Source organism: Rhinatrema bivittatum, chromosome 17 (genome assembly GCF_901001135.1).
Source record: "Rhinatrema bivittatum chromosome 17, aRhiBiv1.1, whole genome shotgun sequence".
Taxonomy (NCBI): Eukaryota; Metazoa; Chordata; class Amphibia; order Gymnophiona; family Rhinatrematidae; genus Rhinatrema; species Rhinatrema bivittatum.
In genome coordinates this window covers 20925352-20952286 of record NC_042631.1, presented here as the reverse complement: position 1 = coordinate 20952286, position 26935 = coordinate 20925352, and the positions used below count along the sequence as shown (strand labels likewise).

At 40.0% G+C, this 26935-nt stretch overlaps 1 protein-coding gene across 6 annotated transcripts in view; it reads right to left on the bottom strand.

Annotated features, from left to right (window-relative positions):
* The window catches only part of SBF2 (SET binding factor 2), a 469097-nt gene that overhangs the window by 362850 nt on the left and 79312 nt on the right, over positions 1-26935 (bottom strand). For 5 of the 6 annotated variants that reach the window (XR_003853250.1, XR_003853249.1, XR_003853248.1 and 2 more), the window contains exon 2: positions 1319-1404. The exons of the other annotated variant lie outside the window; for it this stretch is intronic. Coding sequence is in view for 2 of the 5 variants with exons in the window: in XM_029582713.1 (XP_029438573.1) it covers positions 1319-1404 (86 nt within the window). In the remaining 3 variants the exon portion in view is untranslated. The remainder of the gene's footprint in view (positions 1-1318; positions 1405-26935) is intronic. 6 annotated transcript variants of the gene reach the window in all.

Sequence of the window (26935 nt, the reverse complement as noted above, 5' to 3'; positions counted from 1 at the left end):
GCATTTTTTTTTATGTCATTTGAAAAGGAATGTACAACCCTTACCAAACAATGGAAGAGATGCGGTACAAAAAGGAAAAATAAAAGGGCAATGCTAGCCAATATGCAGAAAACATATTGCTAATCCGTGAGTTCAGTTGGGAAGAAGCACACCAGTAAAATGGTTATACAGATTAGCTCATGGGAAGCCATCACAATCTCTCTACCTTTCAGGGGAAAGAATGCACATTATTCCTAGCTCACAGCAATTCTCTATGGAACTTAACGCAAGACTCTTTACTCATGATTAAAGATTTTTACAATGGCTTGCGTCTTAAAAAGCAAATACAAGTACTTTCATATACTAACAAAAAAAAAAAAACGACACACATGACAATTTACCCCCAATAAACGTTAACAGCACAAACTATTTGTGATCTGATTTGCTAAACTGTTGTTAAGCAAATTATTCTGCAACAATCATAAATACCACTGAATAGATACCAAACTTTCCTACAACAGTGACCACAAACATCTCTTTCCCCACAACAGAATTCCAAGAATCTCTCATCCTAAATTTACGCTGCACTCAGGCTTCAGTAAAATTGAGATGTTTTTATCATGTCATTCAAAATGCCCTGTTCCCAGAAGAAACTGCAATGTTCTCTTTGATTAGACTCAAATTTAAAACATTCTCTTGATGAGTGAAGACCATTATAAAACAAAAGATGGGCACAGTTAAATTTAACTAGCTTTCTAGAGCTAAATAATAATAAAAATAATTAGCCACAGATGTATCGCCTCTAACTTGTTTGTCGTCTTATTTATATGTGCAAATAAATCAGAAATTTATAAATTAATAATCCAATTTTTGGTATTAAAAATTTGACTTCTGGGCCAGAACCAGCCAATCAGGGGTTTTTATGATCATTACCAATATGACTGAAATATCTTTAGGGTAGGGAGGGTAAAGGGTTTTTTGTAAAAATTAACAATGCTATGGCTGTCATAATGCTAGGATACATTTATTCTTGTATAAGGTTGTACACTAAGCAATCTTATTTCTCAGTCATGATGTTTGATGTTATCAATGGGCAACAATCTAATAAAGAATTTCTAAACTAAAAATCTGATTTCACTTTAGGCTAAAAAAAAGTACAAAACCCAGCAACATAAGGAGTAGTCTATCACATTATCATTAGTCAGCAGGTTACTCTACTATTCCTTCTATTGCCACCTTATGTTCTCTCATAAGCATGCATATCTTCTTGAATAATCATTTTTATTACCCAATTGTAGATATGACAAAGTGCATGAAGCACATTATGCCCTATACTTACCAATTCTATCCCCTGTGGAAAAGGTGTATCACTCCAGTCCTTGTGCGGAAACCTCTGAATTATCTTCCCCAAGCCTTCTCCAGACACTGCAGTCAAAAACAGTTACAGAAAAAAAAATGTATCCAATAAAATCTTTAACAATGCACTAAAAAAAAAATCCATTGTAATTTGTTACAGAATTTAAAACAGATCACAAAGTTCTTTTTATTCTGTAGTAAACGCAGAGTATCTGCTTTAGTTATGCATTTAATTTATTTAGGCATGTTTATGGCACTGTAAATCAGGGTATCATACATTAAATTGCATACAGGCAACATGAATCCCTCCCCCAAAGAGCTTAGCAAGCATGATCCGCTTCTGTCATCCTTCCAGCTGATTGATAGAAAAAATATATTCATTCCCAGGTTTCACCACCATCATGAAACAGTCTTATGGAAATATCCAAGGCTGCAGTTTTATTTATTTATTTGTAGGGTTTTATATACCGTTATTCGGTAGAGCCATCATAACGGTTTACAAATCTGCAATTATTTGCTGACATAGCCCCCCTTTTCCTCTTTCTTCTCCCTCCTTCTGCCCATTTCTCCCACGCTGTGGAGTGTCTGTCATGGGTCACCCATCCTTGGGACCATCTAGAACAACATCATCTCTTTCATTGCCCAGGTTCCCTGTTATAAAGCTTGGTGGCCCCCATCCAGCACTGGTACTCCTAGCAAGTGCTTCCCTGTGGTTTTCTAGGGTCACCCAGAAGCACACCTGCTGCCAGTGAGTTTCAGACAATGGTGCACCTGTTTCCCAGTCACTCCTGACTGCTTGCACTGCCTATATATAGGGGAGGAGGAGAGAAATCCTACTTCCTGATATCTGACCCAGTCATTACCTTATGGCTTAAAGTACCCTCACCCCGTCAAAGGATGTGACAAAACTATGGGTGTTTACAAAAAAAAAAAAAAAAAAAGCATTGAACCTCTAACCTACTATATAGAATTAAAACATATATACAAGTGATCTTCAATATCTATTGCAAAATGGGTGGGGGAGTGGAATGTGTTGTGCCGCTGAGGGAGTAAAAGTGATGGAGATACCCTCCATTCTGCCCCTTAATGCCTCTGGAGAACTAAATGTCTCAGCCTCCCACACTGCCCTGTGATCTGGGGAGCCCAGCCACTGCAGTGAAACAAACACCCCAGGAAAGGGACAGGAGGGGGAGGGTGGGAAGTACTGGGTGCATGCTGCCCTGTTATAGGCAGTGCCGTGCATTCCAGCACAGTACCTGAGAATTAATCTAAGTACAATAAAGTAATTTGCCAAAGGTCAGAGTAAATGTTAGTGGAAGCAGCAGGAACTGAGCATAGGTCTCCTGGATTTTAGCCCAATACTCTATCCACAAAGTCACTCCTTCTCCCAGCTGAGGTTAAAAATAAAACAAGACTGAAATTAAGCATTTAATGGCAATGCCGTAATTAGAAATAAGAACAACATGTAGCAAACAAGTAATCTTATTACCATAACATACATAAATTATCAAGCATTAGAGCAATACAGAGGTATTTTCAGAGTCACTATTTACATTTTAAGGCTGCCACATGATATTTCGGAATCATTATTTGGAGTATTTTCAAGGTTCTTGTTGCAGTTTAAAACCCAAAACATGAACCTCAAAATACAAACAAGCATAAAAAATATGCTGTCTATAGATTTTGAAAATTAAAAACGGTTGAAAAGTGTTCTGGTAAAAACTGATACACTAGTTGTGTGTTCTGCTTCAAAATGTTACTTTGTTTTTATTTAAGCTGATTTGGATTTTATTATTTTTATTTTAATAGTCATGTTCATCTGATTGCTCTGTTTATTACTGAGCTTCTGGAAAGTTATTCTAGCAACTTAATAATAAAATGACATCAAGGGGCCAATATGCTACAGTGTGCTAACATTGGCCATTAAAGTGTGTAAATGTGGTGTTCAGCTCATGTACTGTTAATGGCATGCAAATGCTGAAGATGGTAAACTGCTTTTAAATCCTAAGTACCTCCCTGCAATACACTTTTTACAGATTCTTGTTTGTGATGTATGTTTGGATTAGACTGGAAGCTCTCTTATATCTCATGTGTGTCTGTACAGCACTGCGTATGCTACAAAATTAGTTTGCATGCACCAAAAGTGCTTTTAATGCACACTGATGCTTGTGATAGCATCAGCACAGTACATCAGCCCCTTAGTTTGAAAATAAATGCACTATATTTCTTTAATTTACTGTAGCTCTTAAAACAAACCTACCAAAATGCTACATTATGTGCAGATTATATTAGCATTAGGTACTAAGTTAAATAGTGCCTGTAGAGTGCAGTCTTCACTGAAAATAATGTACTGTACTTGGATTCCTTTCTAAGTCTGGAAACTCCCTTCAAGTCATAAGCAGTTCATGAAAGCAGGCCAGCATCTAGAACAGCCTGCAGTGTAGAAGTTCTGTAGAAATTGCCATTCACTTGATCATGGGTCACATAACATGTTTTATATGTAATATATATTCTAATCTTATGGTTTCTTTTAAAACTGTCTACCTATTACCAAAATTTTGTTGTTTGTTTGGGGGGTTTTTTCCAGAAAATTCTTTACATTGCTCATCCGAGAATAGTAAGAGGTTTAAACATCACTTCAGACACACTATATGAACTAATCAGATATTAAGGAACAAATTAATCAGTGTTTTTCTCTAATTCTGGGCCCAATGTGTTTGATAGAGTTAACTCTTCTAAACATGATTAATTACAAATTTAACAGTATTATATAAAACTGACACAGGACGAGTAATGCTACTTGCCCTGTGTCCAGTATTTCTGAAATTCTGCACTACAGGCAAAGGACACAGTTTATTCTAAACTAATTTTTAACTCATTTGACCATGAAAGGTTAAATACAAAATCATTCATACTGCATTTTAAGATAAGCATTTGATCATTTTGATAGGGCCTTCATATATTAACTCAACAAAACCCAGCTTGGAATACAGCAGACTCTACTTTTATCTGGATCATAGTGGTTACAGTGAGTGTAGCGGACACAAGTCAAGCAATACAATATTAAAGAGGTATAATGTATTCTTAAAATGCAGCAATCATTTGATTGCTGGCAACTAAAGGTAGAGCATGAATACAATTTGATGGCATAATAAGCTCAAGATATAAATCATACAGAGGGCAATTTTCAAAAATAATTTAACCAGTGAATCTTCTGGAGCTCATCCTCATCTCATTTCTTTAGTTGATGCTCTTTCAATTTTTTTCTCCATTTTGGCACATCTAACTTTAACACCAAAATCAACATGCTTCAAATACAATTGAAAATTTACCTGCCACAACCTTCCTATCCGCATATCCATCACACTTTCAAAGGAGCAATGCCTGCTATAATTTATCAGTAAAAAATTTGTCAGAAAATATTTTAGTGCTTTGAAATAAAAATATAACACTAGATATTGTACATTTAATGCTATTAAAAGATCCTAGGTGAACTAGTACATCCACTTTCAACCCAATAAAACATGAGCAGTTGCAGTACAAAATTCAAACTACTTGAAAAATAAAGGCATTCATAGGAAGAATCACCAGTTTACCTGTTATTTTAGCAGCGATATGCTGTTCAGAGAAAATAAATAATGTAAGGGCTAGAGGCCAAAAACTGATTCAAACCATCTACTTCAGCTCTTGCCATGAGTGCTTTAAGGCCAAGATCTGAACGCCAAGACTGTAGCTTAAATCTTAATAATGAAATTAGAAAAGATATTGCAGGAAATTAAATTAGGAAAAGTAGTAAAAAGAACACAGCGTAGTCAAATAAGTTTTCTAAACATAAGCATAAAGGGTTGGATTTTTTTTTTTTTAATAATTTTGATAACACACTTAATTCTGCAAATCTCAGTGAGGAACCGTGGCTGGCACCAAAAGGGTGAAACAACAAAATGCAGAGTGAAAATGCAGGGTGAAACAACAAAATGCAGAGACCTTTGGCCACCAAGGATCCTTGAATGTTGACCAAGGAGAAGGGGGGAGGACTGAGCATGGAGGGACTGTAACTGTTTTAAGTAATGCATCAATGTTAATCCTGGTTTTAATGTCAGATGTGATAAAAGCTTAAAGGTGAATTTTCAAAATGTTACATGCGTAAGCCTCCACTAGTGTACTCCGCATTTTATGAAAATAAAAAAAATACACATATATTCTCACTTTCACGTGCACAAATGTATGTGTAGAAAAGGTGTTCTGGAGCAGGGCCCACACAAAGGTTGCTATTTTGAAAGACACTAACGCACATTCATTGTCCTACTTCCTTGTGTATTTATATGCCTGCTAATTAACTGGCGTGAGTGATATTAAATGTGATTATTGTGTAGTACGGACTGGGTGAAAAATCTGGGTACACTGGGGAAGGTTCAGGCTGAGGAACCAGGAAAGTCTTGATGACCTGGAGAAGGACTGGGCGAACTGGCAGATTAATTGGTAAACTGGTTAATTTCCTCAGCGCACACATTTTAAAATTGGCCAGCTTACGTGAGCAAGCACTAGTTTACTTTCACGCGTAAAATCTAGAAGTGTATATTTAAAAAATAAGTGGATAAAGCATAGGCATTCAATGCACTGAAATACATGGTTTCAATGTGGTGTATGACTTTACATGTTGGCCTGCAGACGTGTATGTTATAATTTTGCATAACTATGGCAAAACTACGCACGACCACATACACGCATATATGCCACCGTGCACAATTTCACCAATTTTCCAGTCTAGAGCTAAATCCTCCAAAGCCCCTAGGTCTTTAGCTTGCACTCCCCTACTTAACCCAGACCTCCCAAACACTTCATAGATGCCTGGAAATAGTTTTATTAAAACTTACACCTCATCCATGGCAGAAGTAACTTTGCACTGAAATATACCTGCGCGTGCACTCAGGCACCTAGCTACTTGCATGCTTATCTCTTGGCCCCGCCCTGAAATGCCCATTCCCCACACACATTCCACCCCTCCCCCCCGGAAGCAAAATATTTATAAATCGACACTTGTGTGCGCATGTGGATGGCTTATAAAATTGGGTGGACCACGTCCATGTGCTAGATGCATGCCCATCTCCTGATTTTGGCGTGTGCCCCTGGCTTTTAAAATTCATCTGTTACTGTCATTTCTTTTGTGTGTGCAGTCTCTCTTTCGGATGGTTTTTAATTTAGGCTCGACAGCTATTTTGTATTTAACTTCCCCCATATACCTCATTTCTAGTTTTTATTAGTATTTTCATACCAAGAACTCTCTTTTCAACAACACCCCCCATTCTATTCACAACAAGAATTCTGTTCCACTTAAATTATGAACACTACAGGCCAAATCACGAGCTCATGTTTTCTGAAGATGGTGTGTCCAGCTTTATTCATCCTCTTTTTCTGGTACATGGAGGAACCAGTGATTCTGAAAAAAAAAGTACTCAGCTGTGATTCAATAGCAAATGACAGAAAACTATGCCATTATCTTTTGGAACTCATGTCCAAAATAGTAACACATTCCTTGCTACATCTACTGGTTGTTAGCATGATCTGGAACATTTGAAAGCTATCCAGACAACCTTACAATCCAAAAGTCATAACTAAAATTAATTGGGGAAGCTAATGCAATATGTCAAATAAAAATTATTTCCAGAGTAGCATAATGAAGCTGAAAATTCAATTTTAGATGATAGAATTTGCCTTTCTAAAATCTGATAGCTGCAGACTGCTTAATGTTTGCAAAACATAAGCGTATTAACCTTATTAATGTTAATTACATGAGATCAGTTCTTTGGATACCCTGTACAAATGACAAGCTATAAATAAATATTGTACCCTATTTAAAATGTTTTTAAATTTTACACAGCCTCTAAATTTATTCCAGAAAAGAAACAGGTTTTTTATGTTTAAACAATTTTATTGGGTTTTCCAAAACAAACAACAATTGTAGGGGAGGGTGGTTTCAGATCCCTCCCCCACCACAATGCCAAACAAATACCGCAGTCTTCCCCCCCCCCCCCCCGCCCCCCGCCCCCCCTCCCCCCTACCCCTACAGTGAATGAGTCACAACAATGAGTTGATAGATGAGAAAGGCCAGTCCGGCTAAATATCAAGGGCAGCCCAGTTCGTTAATGCATGCGGCCTGTTAATCGTTCAGCACAAGACTCCGCACCCGGTGGGATAGTTGTTGAAGATACGGATTCCAGATATTGAGGAAGAGGCGTCGTCGCTGAGGAGAGCCGCGCGCCGCCATGCTTTCCATCGTCATCAAGGAGTGCAGTTGGTTTCTCCAAACCCAGAAAGACGGGACATCCGGGGATCGCCAAACCAGCAATATGGATTTCTTCCCCACCAGGCTCGCCTTCTGTAACAACAGGCGTGAACCAGGATGTCGGACTCGGATCGGGGAGATGCAGCCAAATAAAAACCACATGGGAGAGACGGGTAGCACTACGTCGAGTAATTCTTCCATATAGGCAATCACCTTGCGCCAAAATCTGTAAACCGTGGGACACGTCCAAAAAACGTGGGAAAGAGTGCCCACAGTACCCTGACAACGGGTGCACATTGGCGATGGGGCAATAGTCAACTGAAAAGCCACTTGAGGAGACACGTATGCCCGACTCAAAAATTTAAGTTGCATCTCCCGAAAATACAGGTTGGTCGAGATCCTAGCTAAACGCCTAAAACACGTACGTAAAATAAGAACTGTTAAGCAAAAATCCCCATCTCTATTCCATCAAGCCACAAGGCAGGAATGTATGTCCACCTACGTTATACGTTGCAAAGTCCTGTGATAACTTGAAAGGGAGGGGATGCGAGCACTGGCAAAATGGAATATGCTGTCCAACGCTTGAAACTGGGTTATACTCTTAGAGGCCTCCGGCAAAGTTTGCGTGTAGTGGCGCACTTGCAGGTATGGGAAAACCTGATTACCCCCTAAATGGTAAAGGGTCCGAAAATCAGAGAATTGCATGAAGGTCCCCTCCTGAGTCCACAAGTGGCCCACGTGTGTGATGCCCTTGGCCTCCCATCCCCGAAACATGGCAGATTGGGAGCCCGACGGAAATTCATCATTCCCTCGGAGTGGAAGCAGATAAGCGCAGATCGGAGGGATCTGCAATAGTTTCATGAGGCGCGCCCAAGTCTGTCGCAAGGGTTTAATGAGTGCGGTTTGAGTAAGAAACGAAGGAAGGTGACTGGAGCCCGCCTGCACCACATAAGAGGGGGTCCTAGGAAACATGAGAGCTTGGTCTACTGATATCGGAGCATAGTGTGAGGTACCCAAGAGCCAATAAGAAACAGGTTTTTTTAACATGATCTTTCATTTAACATGGATTGTACCATTAGAACATAACATAAGAATTGTCATACTGGGTTAGACCAAGGGTCCATCAAGCCCAGCATACTGTCTCCAACAGTGGACAATCCAGGTTACAACTACCTGGCAAGATCCCAAACAACAATATGAGATCTATTTACTAACACTCGATAAAAAGAAGTGGTTTTCCCCAAGTTCACCTGGTCAATAATTTATGGACTTCTCCTCCAGGACCTTGTCCAAACCTTTTTCTTAAACCCAACTACACTAACTGCCTTAACCACATTCTCTAGCAATGAATTCCAGAGTTTAATGTTATGTTGAGTGAAAAAGAGTTTTCTCTATTTGTTTTAAATGTGCTACATTCTAAATTCATGGAATTTCCCCTAGTCTTTATTTTTTTCAAAGAGTAAATAACTGATTCACATTTACTCATCCTAATCCACTTATGATTTTATAGATCTCTATTATATCTCTCCTCAGCTGTCTCTTCACCAAGTTGAATAGCCCTAACCTCTTTCCACATAACGGAGCAGTTCCATCCCCTTTATCATTTCGGTTACCCTTCCCTACCTTTTCCAGTTCAACTACATATTTTTTTAAAGAGGTGCTGGCCATGGAGCGACAGAGGTATTATGATATTCTCCATTTTTATTTTCCATTCCTTTCCTAATAATCTCTAACATTCTGTTTGCTTTTTTCACGCCACTGCACACAGAGCTGAGGATTTCAAAGTTTTGTCCACAGGTGGTAACGCCTAATGTTAGGTTTCACATCGTGTAACTACTAGGTTATTTTTCCCTATATGCATCACTTTGTAGTTGTCCATATTAAATTTAATCTGCCATTTGGAGACCCAATCTTCCAGTCTCACAAGGTCCTCCTGCAATTTCTCACAATCCACTTGCAATTTAACGACTTGAAATAATTTTGTGTTGCCTACAAATTTGATCTCAGTCATCTTTCCAGATCATTTATAAAATATATTTAAAAGCACCAATCCCAGTACAGACTCCTGAGGCACTCTACTCATTACCTTTCTCCACTCAGAAAACTGACCATTTATTCCTACTCTCTGTTTCCTCTCTTTTAACCAGTTTACAATCCACAACATGACATTGCCTTCTATCCCATGACTTTTTAATTTTCTCAGGCATCTTTCATAGGGCACTTTGTTAAACACCTTCTGAAAATCCCAATACACTACATCTACCAGCTCACCATTATTCACGTTTATTAACCCCTTCAAACAAAATGTAGAAGATTGGTGAGTCAAAATTTCCCTTGTGGAAATCCATGCTGGCTTGCATAATCTAGATATTATGTATTAAGTACATCTCTAAACTAGGGACATAATAGTTGACCCAAGCATAAGTGCAGGTATCAAAACCTCTTTTTTATGAACATTACTTTTTGAGGTCCCTTTTAACGTATCACTCTATAATTCTATATAATATTTCATGCCTATCCTCTGTGCAGAAAGTATTTATTTATTTATTGGTTTTTATATACCGCCGTTTATCAAGATATCACGTCGGTGTACAGAGAACATATTAACATACGCCTTAGCATTATAAATAGAACGCCTTAGCTTTATACATGGAACGCCTTAACTTTATACATAGAACAAGATAGTAAGAGTTAAAAAACTATACGCCAAAGAATTATATATAAAACAATAATGTAAAAGTAAAATTAAAATTAATACAATGAACAACTTAATAATGAGGGGGAGGCAAACAAGGCTTAAGTAAATTAAATATGCTTGGCAAAGGGTCAATAATAGATATACCAATTTAGGATATTACATAAAAATAGCTTAAAATTAACATTGGTGGAAGTACATTAGTATGACAGGGAAGGTAGGGGGAGTGGGATGGTAGGAGAGAGAGTAAAAAGTTGGGAGAGAGAGGCTGTAACAGGCGTTACATGTTAGGGGAGGCGATAAGTGTGAGACTAGAGGGCATCATTAGGGCTGGGTGACAAAGATATCCCGGGGTAGAGGATACCTATGTGAACCTCTAGTGTTATAAGGTGAAGAGAAGAGAGGGTGAGAGAGGCAAGATAAAGAATGAGAGGAGTTATTTGAATGAGAGGGTGAGAGAGTGAGAGAATGAGTGAGAGAATGAGTGTGAGAATGAGAGGGTGAGAGAGGCAAGATAAAGAATGAGAGGAGAAAGTAGAGTTATTTACCTATAACAGGAGTTCTCCGAGGACAGCATGATGTCAGGAGGGTTTTGTGAGAATTGACATCCTGCTGCCCTCAGAGAAATCCCCGTTACAGGTAACTAACTCCATTTTCTCTGAGGACACACAGGATGGCAATCTTTGCAAATGAGGAATCCCAAGCTACAGGCTGTCACAAACAAACAAGAGGAAATCCAACCCCAAAAAACAGTGCAGTATGATGGCAACAGGCCATCCTAACATTTTTATGGGTTTGATACCTCAAAGAGATTTTGTAGGATAGATTGGTCTATACTCCTGTCACGTCAGGATCCCCTGTCAAGATATGAACTTTTTGAGAGAACTCCATATTGCAGCTTTGCAGATCTTCTTCATGGAAGAGGATCTCAGGTGGGCTATCAATGCCACCAGGACTTTTAATACTGTGAGCTTTGACATGCTCCATCAGATCCAGGGTATAAAAGGAGATGTAATCTACTGGAGAAACAGAAATAGAGGACTTGGCTAAAGCAATTCTAGGCTTATTATTGTCAAACATAAAAAAAACCATAGATGGATTATCTGAGGGCTTCAGTCCGCTCCAGATAGAAGACTACAGTTGCATCACAATCTAAACTGCAACATCAATTCATCTTTGCAGACTCTTCACACAACTGTAAGCAGAGTCTTAGGATGTGTAGAACCATGGTATTACAAAAAAAATGTATACAAGGTGGATAAGTCAATAGAGCCTGACTCTACATGCTGAAGTGATCACCCCCAAAAATATGACCTTCTGATACTTGTGCTCACAATAGTCCAGAGGTTGAAAGGAGCTTTCATCAACGGGGTGAGTACCAATGTGGAGGTCCCACGACATAATGGGAGGCTTGTTGGGAGGTTCAGCTGAAGCAATCCTCATATAAAATGGACAACTAAAGGTTATATAGAAATTAATTTACTTTCTGCATGGTAATAGATAAGCATCAATTGTACTGAGGTAAATCATAAGTTGATTCTCATCCCGACTCAGAGAGATGTAGAAGGTACTCATGCAGTATTTATGTAAATCAGGAGGATGGATCTAGGGCCTTTCCCTCAACCATATGGTAAAAGTCCTCCACTCCAAACCATAGGATTTCCTCATAAAATCCTTTTTGGAAGCCAAACCATGGGAAGCATTGCTGGACAGATTAAGGGACTGCAGGGCTACTTTTTCAACTTCCAGAGCCAGATGCCCAATGATGACATGTCAAAGCAACCACCAATCCTCAGTAATCAGCGCTGGAGAATTCCCAACCTGCATGGACCCCTGATAGACATCTCCTAGAAGAGTGGGAACCAAATCTGTCTCAGCCAGCTATGGTGATCACAGGTCCCCTATCTCTTCAGAGTTTCCATAAGGACTTGTGATCAGAGGAATTGGAGACATTCACAGAAGGCCCTGACTCCAATCAAGGTCAAAGAAATTTGAGGCTAGCCACCACATGCTGTGTGCTTCTCTCTTGCAACAGAAGTTCGGGATCTTTCTGTTCAGAGGAGGTGCAAACAGAGGTACCACAGGTGTGCCCACACATGGAATATCTGGTTTGCTTCTCCCATATCCAGGATCTGAATCAGTATCCACCAGATCAGCCTCCTAATCCATCAGATATGTGTCTCTGAAGACCATTCTGTAAGAGATGGCCCAGTGCTATATCTGGACAGTTTCCTGCCACAGGAGTTACAAACCTATTTTCCCTCCTTATTGACATAGAACATAGCTATTTAAATGTCTGTTTGGTTGAGGACAATGGAACCCTGAAAGCTTTCAGAGCATACATATCACCCTCAACTTGAGGAAGTTTATATCTGATGAAATTTCCCCAGAGTAGACCAGAGAACCTGGGTGTAAAGCCCCACCTCCCATATGAGCCCCCAACTCAGGTTGGATGCATCTGTAGTTAGGACAGTTTGTACCAGAGAAATGTGAAATGAATCAACCACTAATACAGGGTTCCTCGAAGGCTGGGTGTTGCAGATGCTGTCCCGGTGGTGTAAAATGCCTGGAACCCGCCAAGATATTAGGGTCCACTGGATTCTTCAACTGTGAAGATGCTCGCAGAGGAGTAACACATACAGTCGAAGCCATAAGGTCAACAACCTCGATATGTCTAGCAATTCCAACATTCAGATGTTTTTGCTCATAAATTTTGCAGCACTTCCTTGAGACATGCTCTTAACCAACCAATCGTCCAGGTAAGGAAAACTGCACTCCCAGTTTGTGTAGGTGCAGTCACCACGCAAATGTGGGCTTGTTACAGGGCTAAAAGTCAGCAAGCATTTTTGGAGGTGACAACTCCCTACGGCAAATCTGAAATACTTTCTGAGAGCTGGAAATATCTCTTATGTTGATTTAAGCATCTCTTAGGTCTAGGGAGCACAGTCAGTTCCCTTTCCTAGAAAAAAAAATCTGGGTGTCTAGGATAACCATTTTGAGCTTTCCCTTACCAGGTAAGGTTAGGGGGCTCTTTAGTTTGCAAAAGAGATGGTTGAGAGGGGAAAGGATAGAAGTTTACAAAATAATGAATGAAGTGGACCAAGTAAACAAAGGATGGTTGTTTACCCTTCAGATAATACAAAATGCTACAGCAAGATTACTGACAAATTCCAGGAGAAGGGACCACATAACTCCAATCCTAAAAGATCTCCACTGGTTGCCAATTCACTTCAGAATCCTCTACAAATCTCTTTCCATAATATACAAAACCATCCATCTACATATTCCACTCGACTTACAAGTCCCTTTCCAAATATACAACTCCTCCAGACCAATTAGAGACACACTCAGAGGATCTCTTCAAGTACCTCCTACTAAAACCACCAGACACATCACTTTAAGAGATCGGGCCCTCTCAACAGCCGGCCCCACCTTATGGAACTCCATCCCTCCCGACCTCAGACAAGAACCTAGCCTCCCAACTTTCAGGAAAAGACTTAAGACCTGGCTGTTTAAACAAGCATTCCCGGACACCAACTAATTCTCACACCATCAACCAAACGTTATCCAGCCAGTCCTACTAGACGTTATCCAACCAGTCCTACCGCCTTCTCCATGTAAATATCTATAGCTTATATTATAGATATTGTAAATATCTTTATCTAATGTAAATATCTTTATCTAATGTTATCCTCTCCTTTTTTTTCTTCTCTTCTCCCAGTTTTAATTCCCTTGTTATTTGTAACTGCTCACTTCCACAGGTTACTCTGTTGTTCATTGTACACCCCTGTTATATGTAAACCGGCATGATGTGATTGTATCATGAATGCCGGTATATAAAAATCTTAAATAAATAAATAAATAAATAAATAAATAAATACTAAAACAAGGTGACACTCCATGAAACTAACCAGCAGATTTAAAACAAATCATAGAAAATACTTTTTCATTCAGTGCACTATCAAGCTGTAGAATCTGTTGCCACAGAATATTGACACGGCAACTAGAACAGCGGTGTTTAAAAGAAGTTTGTTCAAGTTCCTGGAGGAAAAGTCCATGAAACATTATTAGCCAGGTAGACTAGGGAAAGCCATTGCTATCTCTGAGATTAACAAGAAATAGATCTACTTTTTGTGATCAGCTAGGTACTTATGACCCCGGACTAAACACTGTCAAAGACAAGATACTTTGCTTGATAAACCTTAGCTTCAGCCAGCATAGCACTTCATATGTTCTTATGTAAAGTTGACAGTACTTCCTACCACTCATACTTAAAGGGTTAATTTTGTTTAGACAAGTTAAAACAGAGGCAGGCAACTCTGGTCATTGAATAACACTACTAGGTCTGGTTTTCAAGATATTCACAATGAATATGCATGAGGTGTATTTGCATGCAATGGAAACATGGTTTTTTGCATATTCATGCATATTCTTTGTAGATATCTTGAAAACCAGAACCATCGTCGACACTCAAAGACCAGAGTTGCCTACCCCAAGTTAAAACATACATGCCATTTTTTTTCCAAACAACCATCAATGTCCTAGGCTACATATTAAATCATAATTTATATTTCCAGTGGTAAAAGTTTTAACCTTCTCAAGTGCAAAATGCACTCAGGTCCAAAAAGTTCCAGCTCTCAAATAGCATGACCTAAATCCTACATGGTTATGAGAAGGGGAATCAGTAATGTTTCTGGTGAACAAGGTACAACAAGAAATAAATTGTACACTACACATTCCTCTAATACCTTAGTTTAATATCTGATGGCTCCTGATTACCCCCATTTGCATTCTTTTGACTTCATAACTATGTTAAACTGTAATAAAAGCCAAGCTCTACCAGTTCACCGGGTCACTAACTGGCTTTGAATGACTTTCAACAAGTCCTTCAGCGACAAGAAGTTCTCTAATGTTAAATATCTGTTCAGAAATCTTTATTTTTACCAAATATTGCTAAAAATTATAAACAGCCTAAAATGAACTTTTAATATTTATTCTCAAAACCATTGTAACACCCATAAGCATAAGAGATTGGCCAAAATAACGACATTCCAGATTATGATCAAATACCCCACCCATAATTCAGATAATCTTTTAGGCCTTCATGTATGTTGCAGAGCACCTTTATGTACCTGATAATGTCTGCCCAAGTCATTCTTCAACTTATTGTCTATTAAAAGTTCCATGTAGTAAGCTGAATAAATCAGACTAAAATCAGCAAGCTCTCAGCATTTAGTACTCTCGGTCTCATTGCCTTTCTTGGCAGCGTCAGCATTTCCCGCAGCTAAGAAGACAATACAGCTCCAACAGCATGGAACCATCAGAACCTGCTGCTGCAGGTACCATGCCAGATCGCCACTGGTTAGATGTAACAGGGAAACACAGTCCTCCTGATGGACTCCCGTGTACACATAGTCTCGAAGTAAAGAAGGCCTTTGGAAATTTTGTGGAATCAATACAGAACACTTTTTCAGCTTTGTTGCCATTGGGCAGGATTGCTTGGATCACAATCCAGGTCTGGACAGAAACAATCCAGTAATGTCAACATGTGAGCATTAAAGTCCCTGAACCCCCCCCCCCCCCCCCACCTTGGTAGTGCTATGACAAAAATGGTTATGCCTCCCCGTGATGACACCAGGGGTTGCACTAACATCGCAAGCATGGAGGAGAAGCTGCACCAGCTTCTCCTCTTCCCGCTGGATCACAGAACTGGCTCTTTATAAATTGTGCACTATAAATGGGTACATTTTGTTCCCCCATGGGGGGAGGGGGCAGGGGGGAAGAGAGGAGGGAAAGAGGATTCTGCACAAACTTTGCATTGTGCAGAGTTCCCCCAGGACTACTACATTCTGAACTGGTAGCATCTCCTGCTTAACACTTTAAAGCACTAAATACTGGGCTGGCCTGGAAAACTTTTTTTTTTTTTTAAACAAATTCACATTAGCTTTCAGGTTACATTTCTCCAATATAGAGTTATATTTCAACTAGAATCCTTCTCTCCATGAAATATTGAAATATATCACATCCAAATTCTGAGCCTAGGGTCCCTCAACTCTCCCCGCTAAAGGTCACAGGCCATCTCCTGCTTGCCCTCCAAATTCCAGAAGCAAGCTGTTAATGCAGCCTGCATTCCAGATTAATGAGAAATTTGATAAACTTTGCCTTTTTACGCAGAAACCAATAATAGTGTACAGTGCTATTCCCACTTAACTCTTTATGTTTTATGTGTAAGTAAATTAAGCTCTCTCAAATTTATGTCTGTACATGCACAAATACAGTTCATTTAATTCAGAACTATTGTAAGAATGCACTTTATTACAGAATGCAACCATTTGCTCCTTTGAAGTAATCTAAGCCTAAAATAACAACAACAAGGAACTGGGGGGGGGGGGGGGGGGAATTCACTTAGGACACGAGATAACATGGCCTATACATTTTTTTAAACAAGTAAGATGCTAAAAATGTGCACATGCTATGCAGGCTTTTTCTTGTGCTTACATGCTAACATTCAGTGCACAGCCCGTTAAGTGGCAGTTTAGAGTGCATATTACATTTTTACCAATACACAACAACACTTTTAGCACAAGTTTTAGTGCAAAAGCCCCACTGTATATAGAAAACCCAAGCATTAGTTGTTTGAGGCATTCATGAACTTGGAATGGATTCTCACTGGCACATTAGTAAGACATCTGAAAATTAAGCTTTAGAAGCTTTGAATTGAAGTTCTCCTTGGTCATCAGTACCCTGCATACAACTCAATGAAAGTCAATTCATTTTCGTTTTGGGCAAGAAGAACCGGATCTATTCTTCGGGATACTGCAGGGTACTTGTGACCTGAATTGGCAACTGTCAAAGGCAGAATGCTGGGCTTCAGAACTTTTGATCTGACCCAGTATGGTAATTCCCATGTCTCTTAACTGCACTTAAGTAATATATTTCATTCTCCCTACTTGATGCAGTTACGAAGTATCCTTCTGCTGACAAAGCTGTGGTTAACTCCACCTAGTGTTTCCAATGTAACAGAACTGTAAAACATAATGGTATCCTGTTCAGAAACAATGTTTCAGATACACACACACACACACACATATATATATGTATACACACAAATTATGTTATTGATTTTTTATAGCAGCATGCCATATTAGTGAAACATAACAAATTTTGCAGGGATATAGAGCAATATTTATTTATTAAAGATTTATAGGCCGCTCATGTCCAAATGTTCCAGGCAGATCACAATAAAATATCATTGGGAGCAACAGTCAAGAATGCTGGTTTGCACATTCAAAGATTCCAAGGAAACATGTCAAAATGAGCTACACATGTTAATCTCTGGCATGCATTTGCATTTCTACTGCTATGTGAAAAACATCCAAGGTTTAGGCCTTCATATCTGCAGTCTCTTTTCAAACTAAGAGCCAAATTTAACAGTTTAGGAAAAGTAGGACACTGCTCTTTGCGCATTTGTTCTTGCATTTTATTTTCTTTTACAAGAAATTTAAACTTTGAGAAAAACCATCACAATTTGGAAACTGTGCAAGCAGATGATTTGTGGATTAGCCCTCATGAATACACATTTAAAGATAAGTGTGAATGTGTGAAGTGATCTCTCGTCCCTGGAAATAACCCGTATAAAAGGCTGGACAGCCAGTGCTACAGATGGCGCTGTGCGGGAAGAGATGCTGCAATTATTGACGAAGAAAGTAGAAGTAGAAAGCACAGCAGATTTCTTGGGATTGTAGTCCCAAAAGGACAGGCACAGATCAGCACTCAGAGGAATGGGACTGGGCACAGATGTGCCCGATTAACAAGGGCTTGAAGGAAGAAGAAACGCCCTGGGTAAAGCTGGAACAGGGCAAACGCTGAGAAAGCCAGAGTACTTTCACAGCAAGGCATTGCCAACGAGGTTGTGTAGCTGGAGGAGCCCGGGATGGTCAAACGGGAACATGATGTGACTGGTGCCACCACTACTGGAAGGCAAGGGAGGCTGAAGGAAGCCAATAGGAGCTACTGCTCCAGGATGGCCGCAAAGTGAGAGAGACAGTCCAAGTCTGCGATGGGAAGAAAAGGTTTGCCAGTACAAAAATGAATGCTTAAGATGCCACTGTTTTTGTAGAAGTTGAACTATGCTTGATCTCTGGGAAATAAAACTGCTGTTTTGCCACACTTGTCTGCATTTTTTTTTATTTTTTATTTTTTTTTAAGTGTTTTGGACTCTCAGACAGCAGCCTCGGACAGGGCATGAGCAGTGCCTTATCACAATATTCTAATTTTTTAATTTAAATTTCATGCATGAATTGTATTTCCAAAATAGCTAAAAAAAAAAAAAATGCTCCCTCACAATTTTACTGCAGCATGCAATAATCTAATTACATTAAACTCTTACACGTATTCATCTCGTGTAGTGCATCAAAGATATATGTGCATAAATCTAACTGCACTAATAATGAAGTTTTATGGATATCAGCATTCAAATGTAATCAAACTCAGGTTTATTTTATTTATAAATAAGAAATGCTTCACAAACCTGCATGGTATTTCATTTGCATTCATTCCAACAAAATGATGGTGGCAATAGAGCAGCTACACACGCACATCCACTTCCTCCATTCCCGGGAACAGCCCTGTGCTCCACCAGAAACAGACATAATTCTCGCAGGCTATAAAAGTATATGCACTGTTGTACAGCATGCGTACTTTTATCCACAAGAATGCCAGATGTTCAAAAGCATGCTTTGTGTGTGTGCACCCATGAGAAATACATAGAAGGCAAGAAGCATTTTAATCGTATTTTTAAAATTATGATTCCTAAGGGATAATCTTGGATGGGATACGGTAAGTACCCCCTAAGGAAACAAAATCAATCAGTAAGTGACCCAAAAAGCACTGCAAATATGCTTCTTTCACCGTGACCGACAAACAAACCTAGCAAATTATATACAGAGAGATACTTTGCTAAATCTAATATTAACGATATATTGAAATACTATTCTAGAAAAATGTTTCTTGAAAAAAGACCAACAACATTTAAAAAAAATGTAGTTAACAATAAATCATTATGATGAGCTGGCAACTATTAAAACTAAAAATGTATAATAAGTGAAAAAATAACTTTACTGCCTGTGATATAAATGAAAGTACTCCAATTCTCTACCCAGAAATGGGTTGCAAATATAAAACTGTAGCCAAAAATCATAAAAATGGCATCATTTTCCAGTAAAGCGCAGGTGAAGGAGCCACTATTATGGCCGATAGGTTTGCCAACTGGCTCCAGGTTTTCAGGAGAAGTTAACCCAGTGCATGCGGGGATTTGTAGTTCTGACTTACCCCTGCATTCCTTCAGAAAAGCAAAACTACAACTTCCTCCTTGCAATGGGATAAATTAGGACTGGATCAACCTGTTCTGAAAATCTGGCACCAGCTGGCAAACCTAACAGCTGGGCCTAGGCCAAAGGCAGCAGTGACCGCTGAAGAATGGCCCGGGTCCAGGCTCAGGGAGGACCAAAGCCGCCAATAAGGCTGGATATGAGGTAAGGAAAGCCACAACTATTCTAGCCAGACCTGGGGATCAGGAGAGCCAACACTGCTACAGCTGGGACCAGGCCAAGAAGAGATATCAGGGCAGACAGAGAGAGACTGGTGGTAAGATGCTTGGGAGAGAGAGCAGCAGCTTGAGGAAGGGAAGGAGAGAGAGTAGCTAGGAGGAAAGAAAAGAAAAAAAGAGAAAATGGAGAGCAAAAAGTCAAAGAGAAGAAAAAATTGCAAAATAAGAGACAAAATGAAAAAAAAAAAACTGAGCAACATAAGTGCCAAAAAAAAAAAGTTAATTAAAAAAAAAAAAACCAAAAAACCTCTCTGGTTCTTAAAGCATTTTGGCTGGTGCCCTAGTTTTCTAAATATATTTTTCACCCCTGCCCTTTTGTCAAGTGAGAATTTTGCATGTAAGTTTACTGATCTTTTCACAAATTAATTCATGAGATGAAATGCTGGGATCACTGACCTGTTTATCTGTAATTGTCTCTAAACAGCTTATAAACAGGAGACAGAGCTACTGATGGCCCAGAGTAAAGTCTAAACAAATACTTAATGAGAAAAATGTGGTCTTGTAAATATATTTATTGTGAAATCCGGTAGCATAGCTTCCTATCTTCATACCTCCAGTTAGATCAATAAGCTATGTCAAGTCATCATGATCCTGCTTACAAGACCGTTCCATCTGCTTTCATCACAATGAATAAAAAATGGTCATTTCTTTACCATCAATTCCTCCAGCAATCAGGACCTGCGAGCACCACTGCTCAGGGAATGTAACTGAGACCAGCAGCTTTAAACCAGACGCTGCATCATGGCACCTGCTGTCCCAACCCCTCTTCTGCCCACAGCCATCCTTCCCTCCAAGCTGAAGCACTTCTTGCATCAACGCATGATGTGCATTTCACATTGTGTTCCTCAGTACCACATATCAGCTCATGTGTTACCCAGACCAACAGGAACAAGAATATGTATGTGAGAGTTGCTCCTAACTGCTGGAGGCGTTAATGGGCCAGGCACTGATGGTAGAGAAGCTACCATTCTAGTACCGCCCTCGTGACTTATGTGATGCAGTGCAGCGGTACCTCACAGGGTAGAGATTCACAGCAGCTTGCAGTTATCTCCCACGTGCTGCACCAGCAGCTGTCCTTTTCAGCATATTCTGCCGTTTCATGAAAATATGAATGTAATCTCACGTTGCTGCTTTGCGTAGCTTTTCTATAGAAGTGAAAAGCATACACTTTCCCCATGCATGAAGCAGGACTGTACCTGGAAGAGAACTTTCATGGACTTTCTTGTATGACTCTGTGACTAGATCAGGTTCATCTCGAGATGAAAGTCTTAGAAGCTGGAAGACCCTTCTTGCCAGTTTCCTACAAGATGAATAGTTGTTCAGATTTTCTTAAGAACTGTGAGCTTTCCAGGTAACAGGACAGGCCCAGTCTCTCTTTCTTAATGCTCAAGCATACTGATAATACTATTTTGCATTTTTCAGCCACGCTTTAAAACTTATTTTGTAGATGGTTAAAACTTTTTTTACCCCTTGGTTATGGGCTAAACAGAGATTCCTTAGGACAGTATAGGAATAGAAACAAAACTTATTGGTTTCCAGAACAAGGGTCACAGTGAATTTCCTTTAGAGAGATGGCTTGCTAGACTCACTAAAGAACGGAGCACTTTCTGTGAATGACTGCACTCATTTAAATCCTCTGAAGATTTCAGGAAAACAAGGAAGGATAGACCAAGTCTTTGCCCAAGATATCTCCCACACACAGCAAGCAAGAGGTTACAGCTTCAGAAGCTTAAAGCCGAGTCATACAAGTATTAGAGTGTCCCCTTCTCTGAGAGCTCAAGTATATCCTTTTCCATAAAGGACAGATATATATGTGGGAACCTGACATTTCAAACCTCATACAAGGATGTAACCCAGGAGACACCGTGATCTGCAGGACCCCAAAATGTATAGGCTCAGCCAAAAGAGTTATGCAGACATGTCAAGTCTCATGCTTTATGGAGGGGGCTCACACTGTGACCCTCCTCCTCTCAGGCATTGCAAGCTGAAGAAAGAAGCTGCAGCAGAAACAAACCGTGGCAGTGCAGTAATGTAATCCATACTGAAGAGGTTGGATTTGCAAACTAAAAATGTATTAATAAATACTGGTGGTTTAAGGCCTGGTGCAATATTCGCAGTGTTGCCTTTTCATAGCTAGGATTATTACTGTTTCAGTGCTGGGCAGTTAGTGCTGTTTCGGTATTGGAACTTTACTATATTTTAATTGACATTGCGTCACAATCAGCAACCAGTGCAAATTTCTCAAAATGGATGAAGCATGATCCCAAGATTCTCCCCCCCCACCGCAGGATCCTGGCTGCCATGTTTTGCACCAGTTGTAACCTCCTCACTGCTGTCTGTGAATTACCTACATAAACAGTGCTTATACCACTGATGCAAGGTTCACAGGGGGGCAAATAAAGGTGCAATTGACATACCGTTTATAAATGTCCAAAAACTGACTGCACCAATGAAATTTCTTCTTCCAAAGGGAGCCCCATATTCAGAATTTTTGATTATTTTGTAATAAACTAGAAGGTGAATTTTAAAAGCCCAGCATGTGCCAAAACCGGAAGATAAGCACACAAGTCGGGCCAGCGTGTCGTGCGGATTTTAAAAGGCACCCGCGTATGTGCGTATCTCCTGCTACGTGCACAAAAATAATCTCTCAAAAAAAAGGGTGGGACGTGGGCATTCCTGGATTTCTCAATGAAACCAGCGCGTAAATACTTAACATGCACAAGTGCGCAATGGGGTCCCCCTGCTGCGTAACTTTACTTCTGTTATGGATGGCGTCTAATTAGGAAAACAAAAAAAAGTAAAGAGGTGAGCGAGGTTTAAAAGGTCAGGGTTAATAGGGTAAACGGGAGGCTATTTAACCAGGGATGTTAGGAAGTCCTATCCCTTACTGGGCGAACTGGCAACGAACTGGGAAAACTGGTAATTGCATCAGCATGCATATCTACTAAAATCCCACCATTTACACAGAAGCAGCGGCATCTGCGTGCATAGGCACATGCCTACTTAACATTGTGCGCACGTTCAGCCTATTTTATACCACGCATGCACATGTTATAAAATGACCGTGTCCCTTGGCGTGAGCCAGCAAACGTGTGCACATAAGAACATAAGAAATTGCCATGCTGGGTCAGACCAAGGGTCCCATCAAGCCCAGCATCCTATTTCCAACAGAGGCCAAACCAGGTCACAAGAAACTGGCAAGTACCCAAACACTAAGAAGATCCCATGCTACTGATGCAATTAATAGCAGTGGCTATTCCCTAACTAAACTTGATTAATAGCCGTTAATGGACTTCTCCTCCAAGAACTTATCCAAACCTTTTTTGAACCCAGCTACACTAACTGCACTAACCATATCCTCTGGCAACAAATTCCAGAGCTTTATTGTGCATTGAGTAAAAAAGAATTTTCTCCGATTAGTCTTAAATGTGCTACTTGCTAACTTCATGGAATGCCCCCTAGTCCTTCTATTATTCGAAAGTGTAAATAACAGAGTCACATCTACTCGTTCAAGATCTCTCATGATCTTAAAAATCTCTATCATATCCCCCCCTCGGCTGTCTCTTCTCCAAGCTTAACAGCCCTAATCTCTTCAGCCTTTCCTCATAGGGGAGCTCTTCCATCCCCTTTATCATTTTGGTTGCCCTTCTCTGTACCTTCTCCATCGCAACTATATCTTTTTTGAGATGCGGCGACCAGAATTGTACACAGTACTCAAGGTGTGGTCTTCACCATGGAGCGATATAGAGGCATTATGACATTTTCCGTTTTATTAACCATTCCCTTCCTAATAATTCCTAACATTCTATTTGCTTTTTTGACTGCTGCAGCACACTGAGCTGACGATTTTAAAGTATTATCCACTATGATGTCTAGATCTTTTTCCTGGGTAATAGCTCCTAATATGGAACCTAACATCGTGTAACTACAGCAAGGGTTATTTTTCCCTATATGCAACACCTTGCACTTGTCCACAATAAATTTCATCTGCCATTTGGATGCCCAATCTTCCAGTCTTGCAAAGTCCTCCTGTAATGTATCACAGTCCGCTTGTGATTTAACTACTCTGAATAATTTTGTATCTGCAAATTTGATAACCTCACTTGTCATATTCCTTTCCAGATCATTTATATATATATTGAAAAGCACTGGTCCAAGTACAGATCCCTGAGGCACTTCACTGTTTACCCTTTTCCACTGAGAAAATTGACCATTTAATCCTTCTCTCTGTTTCCTGTCTTTTAACCAGTTTGTAATCCATGAAAGGACATCACCTCCTATCCCATGACTTTTTAGTTTTCGTAGAAGCCTCTCATGAGGGACTTTGTCAAACGCCTTCTGAAAATCCAAATACACTACATCTACCGGTTCATCTTTATCCACGTTTATTAACCCCTTCAAAAAAATGAAGCAGATTTGTTAGGCAAGACTTCCATTGGGTAAATCCATATTGATTGTGTTCCATTAAATCATGTCTTTCTATATGCTCTACGGTTTTGATCTTGAGAATAGTTTCCACTATTTTTCCCGGCACTGAAGTCAGGCTCACTGGTCTATAGTTATCCAGATCGCCCCCGGAGCCTTTTTAAAATATTGGGGTTACATTGGCCACCCTCCAGTCTTCAGGTACAATGGATGATTTTAATGATAGGTTACAAATTTTAAGTAATAGATCAGAAATTTAATTTTTAGTTTCTTCAGTACCCTAGGATGCATACCATCTGGTCCAGGTGATTTGCTACTCTTTAGTTTGTCAATCTGGCCTACTACATCTTCCAGGTTCACAGTGATTTCGTTCAGTTCGTCTGACTCATCACCCCTGAAAATCATCTCCGGAACTGGTATCTCCCCAACATCCTCATTAGTAAACACGGAAGCAAAGAATTCATTTAGTCTTTCTGCAATGGCCTTATCTTCCCTAAGAGCCTCTTTAACCCCTCGGTCATCTAATGGTCCCAACCAACTCCCTCACAGGTTTCTTGCTTCGGATATATTTTAAAAAGTTTTTTTATGAGTTTTGCCTCTATGGCCAACTTCATTTCAAATTCTCTCTTCGCCTGTCTTATCAATGTTTTACACTTAACTTGACAATGCTTATGTTTTATGCTATTTTCTTCAGATGGATCCTTCTTCCAATTTTTGAAGGATTTTTTTTGGCTAAAATAGCCTCTTTCACCTCACCTTTTAACCATGACGGTAATCGTTTTGCCTTCTTTCCACCTTTCTTAATGTGTGGAATACATATGGACTGCGCCTCTAGGATTGTATTTTTAAACAAATTGTATTTTTAAACAATGTCCAAGCCTGTTGAACACTTTTAACCTTTGCAGCTGCACCTTTCAGTTTTTTTCTATTTTCCTCATTTTATCAAAGTTTACTTTTTGAAAGTTTAGTGTTAGAGTTGCAGATTTACTTGTCGTCTCCCTTCCAGTTAATTGTTCAAATTTGATCATGTTCTGATCATTATTGCCAAGTGACCCCACCACCGTTACCTCTCTCACCAAATCCGGCGTTCCACTAAGAATTAAATCTAAAATAGCTCCTCTCTTGTTGGTTCCTGAACAAATTGCTCCATGAAGCAATCATTTATTACATCCAGGAACTTTATGTCTCTAGCAAGTCCTGACGTTACATTTACCCAGTCAATATTGGGGTAACTGAAATCTCCCATTATTATTGCACTGCCAAATTGGTTTGCTTCCCTGATTTCTCTTAGCACTTCAGCACCTGTCTGACCATTTTGTCCAGGTGGACGGTAGTATACTCTTATCACTATACTCTTACCCAACACACATGAGATTTCTACCCACATAGATGCTACTGAGCATTTAGTCTCTTATATGATCTTTATCCTGTTGGACTCTATACCCTCCCAGACATAAAGTGCCACACCCCACCAAGTTGATCCTCCGTATCATTGTGATATAATTTGTACCCTGATATAGTACTGTCCCATTGGTTATCCTCCTTCCACCAAGTCTCTGTGATGCCAATTATGTCAATCTCATCATTTGCTGCTATACACTCTAACTCTCCCAATCTTACTTCTTAGACTTCTGGCATTGGCATACAGACATTTCAAAGTGTGTTTTTTGTTTGTATTAACAACCTGCTTTTCAGTTGTTTGGGATAATTCAGAAATCATTAGCTTCGGTGATTTTGTTTACATATAGGCATATGGACTATGTTTGCTTTGAATGGAACCTCTCTGTTGGGATGCCCTAACTCTCCTGTTTCATTAGTATCCTTCAAGGATACATTTCTCCGAACCATGCACTGCTGAGTGACTGTTGGCTTTCCCTCTTGTTCTAGTTTAAAAGCTGCTCCTTTTTGAAAGTTAGTGCCAGCAGCTTGGTCCCACTCTGGTTGAGCCCATCCTTTCGGAAAAGTCTCCCCTTTCCCCAAAGGTTTCCCCAGTTCCTTACAAAGCTGAATCCCTCTTCCCTGCACCATCATCTCATTCACACATTGAAACTCTGGAGCTCTGCCTGCCTCTGGGGACCTGCACGTGGAACAGGAAGCATTTCAGAGAATGCCACCCTGGAGGTTCTGGATTTCAGCTTCCTACCTAAAATCCTAAATTTGGCTTCCAGAACCTCTCTCCCACATTTTCCTATGTCGTCGGTGCCCACATGTACCACGACAGCCGTCTCCTCCCCAGCACCGTCTATAATCCTATCTAGGTGACGCGTGAGGTCTGCCACCTTCGCACCAGGCAGACAAGTTACCAGGCGGTCCTCACGTCCACCAGCCACCCTGCTATCTACATTTCTAATAATCGAATCACCAACTATGATGGCCGGCCTAACCCTTCCCTCCTGGGCAGTAGCCCTGGGAGACTTGTCCTCAGTGCGAGAAGACAATACATCACCTGGAGAGCTGGTGCTTGCTACAGGATCACTTCCTGCTATACCAGGGTGATGTTCTCCTACTGGGAGACCTTTCTGATCCAAGGCAGCACTGGGGCTGCCAGACTGGATTTGGGACTTGGCTACTATGTCCCTGAAGGTCTCAT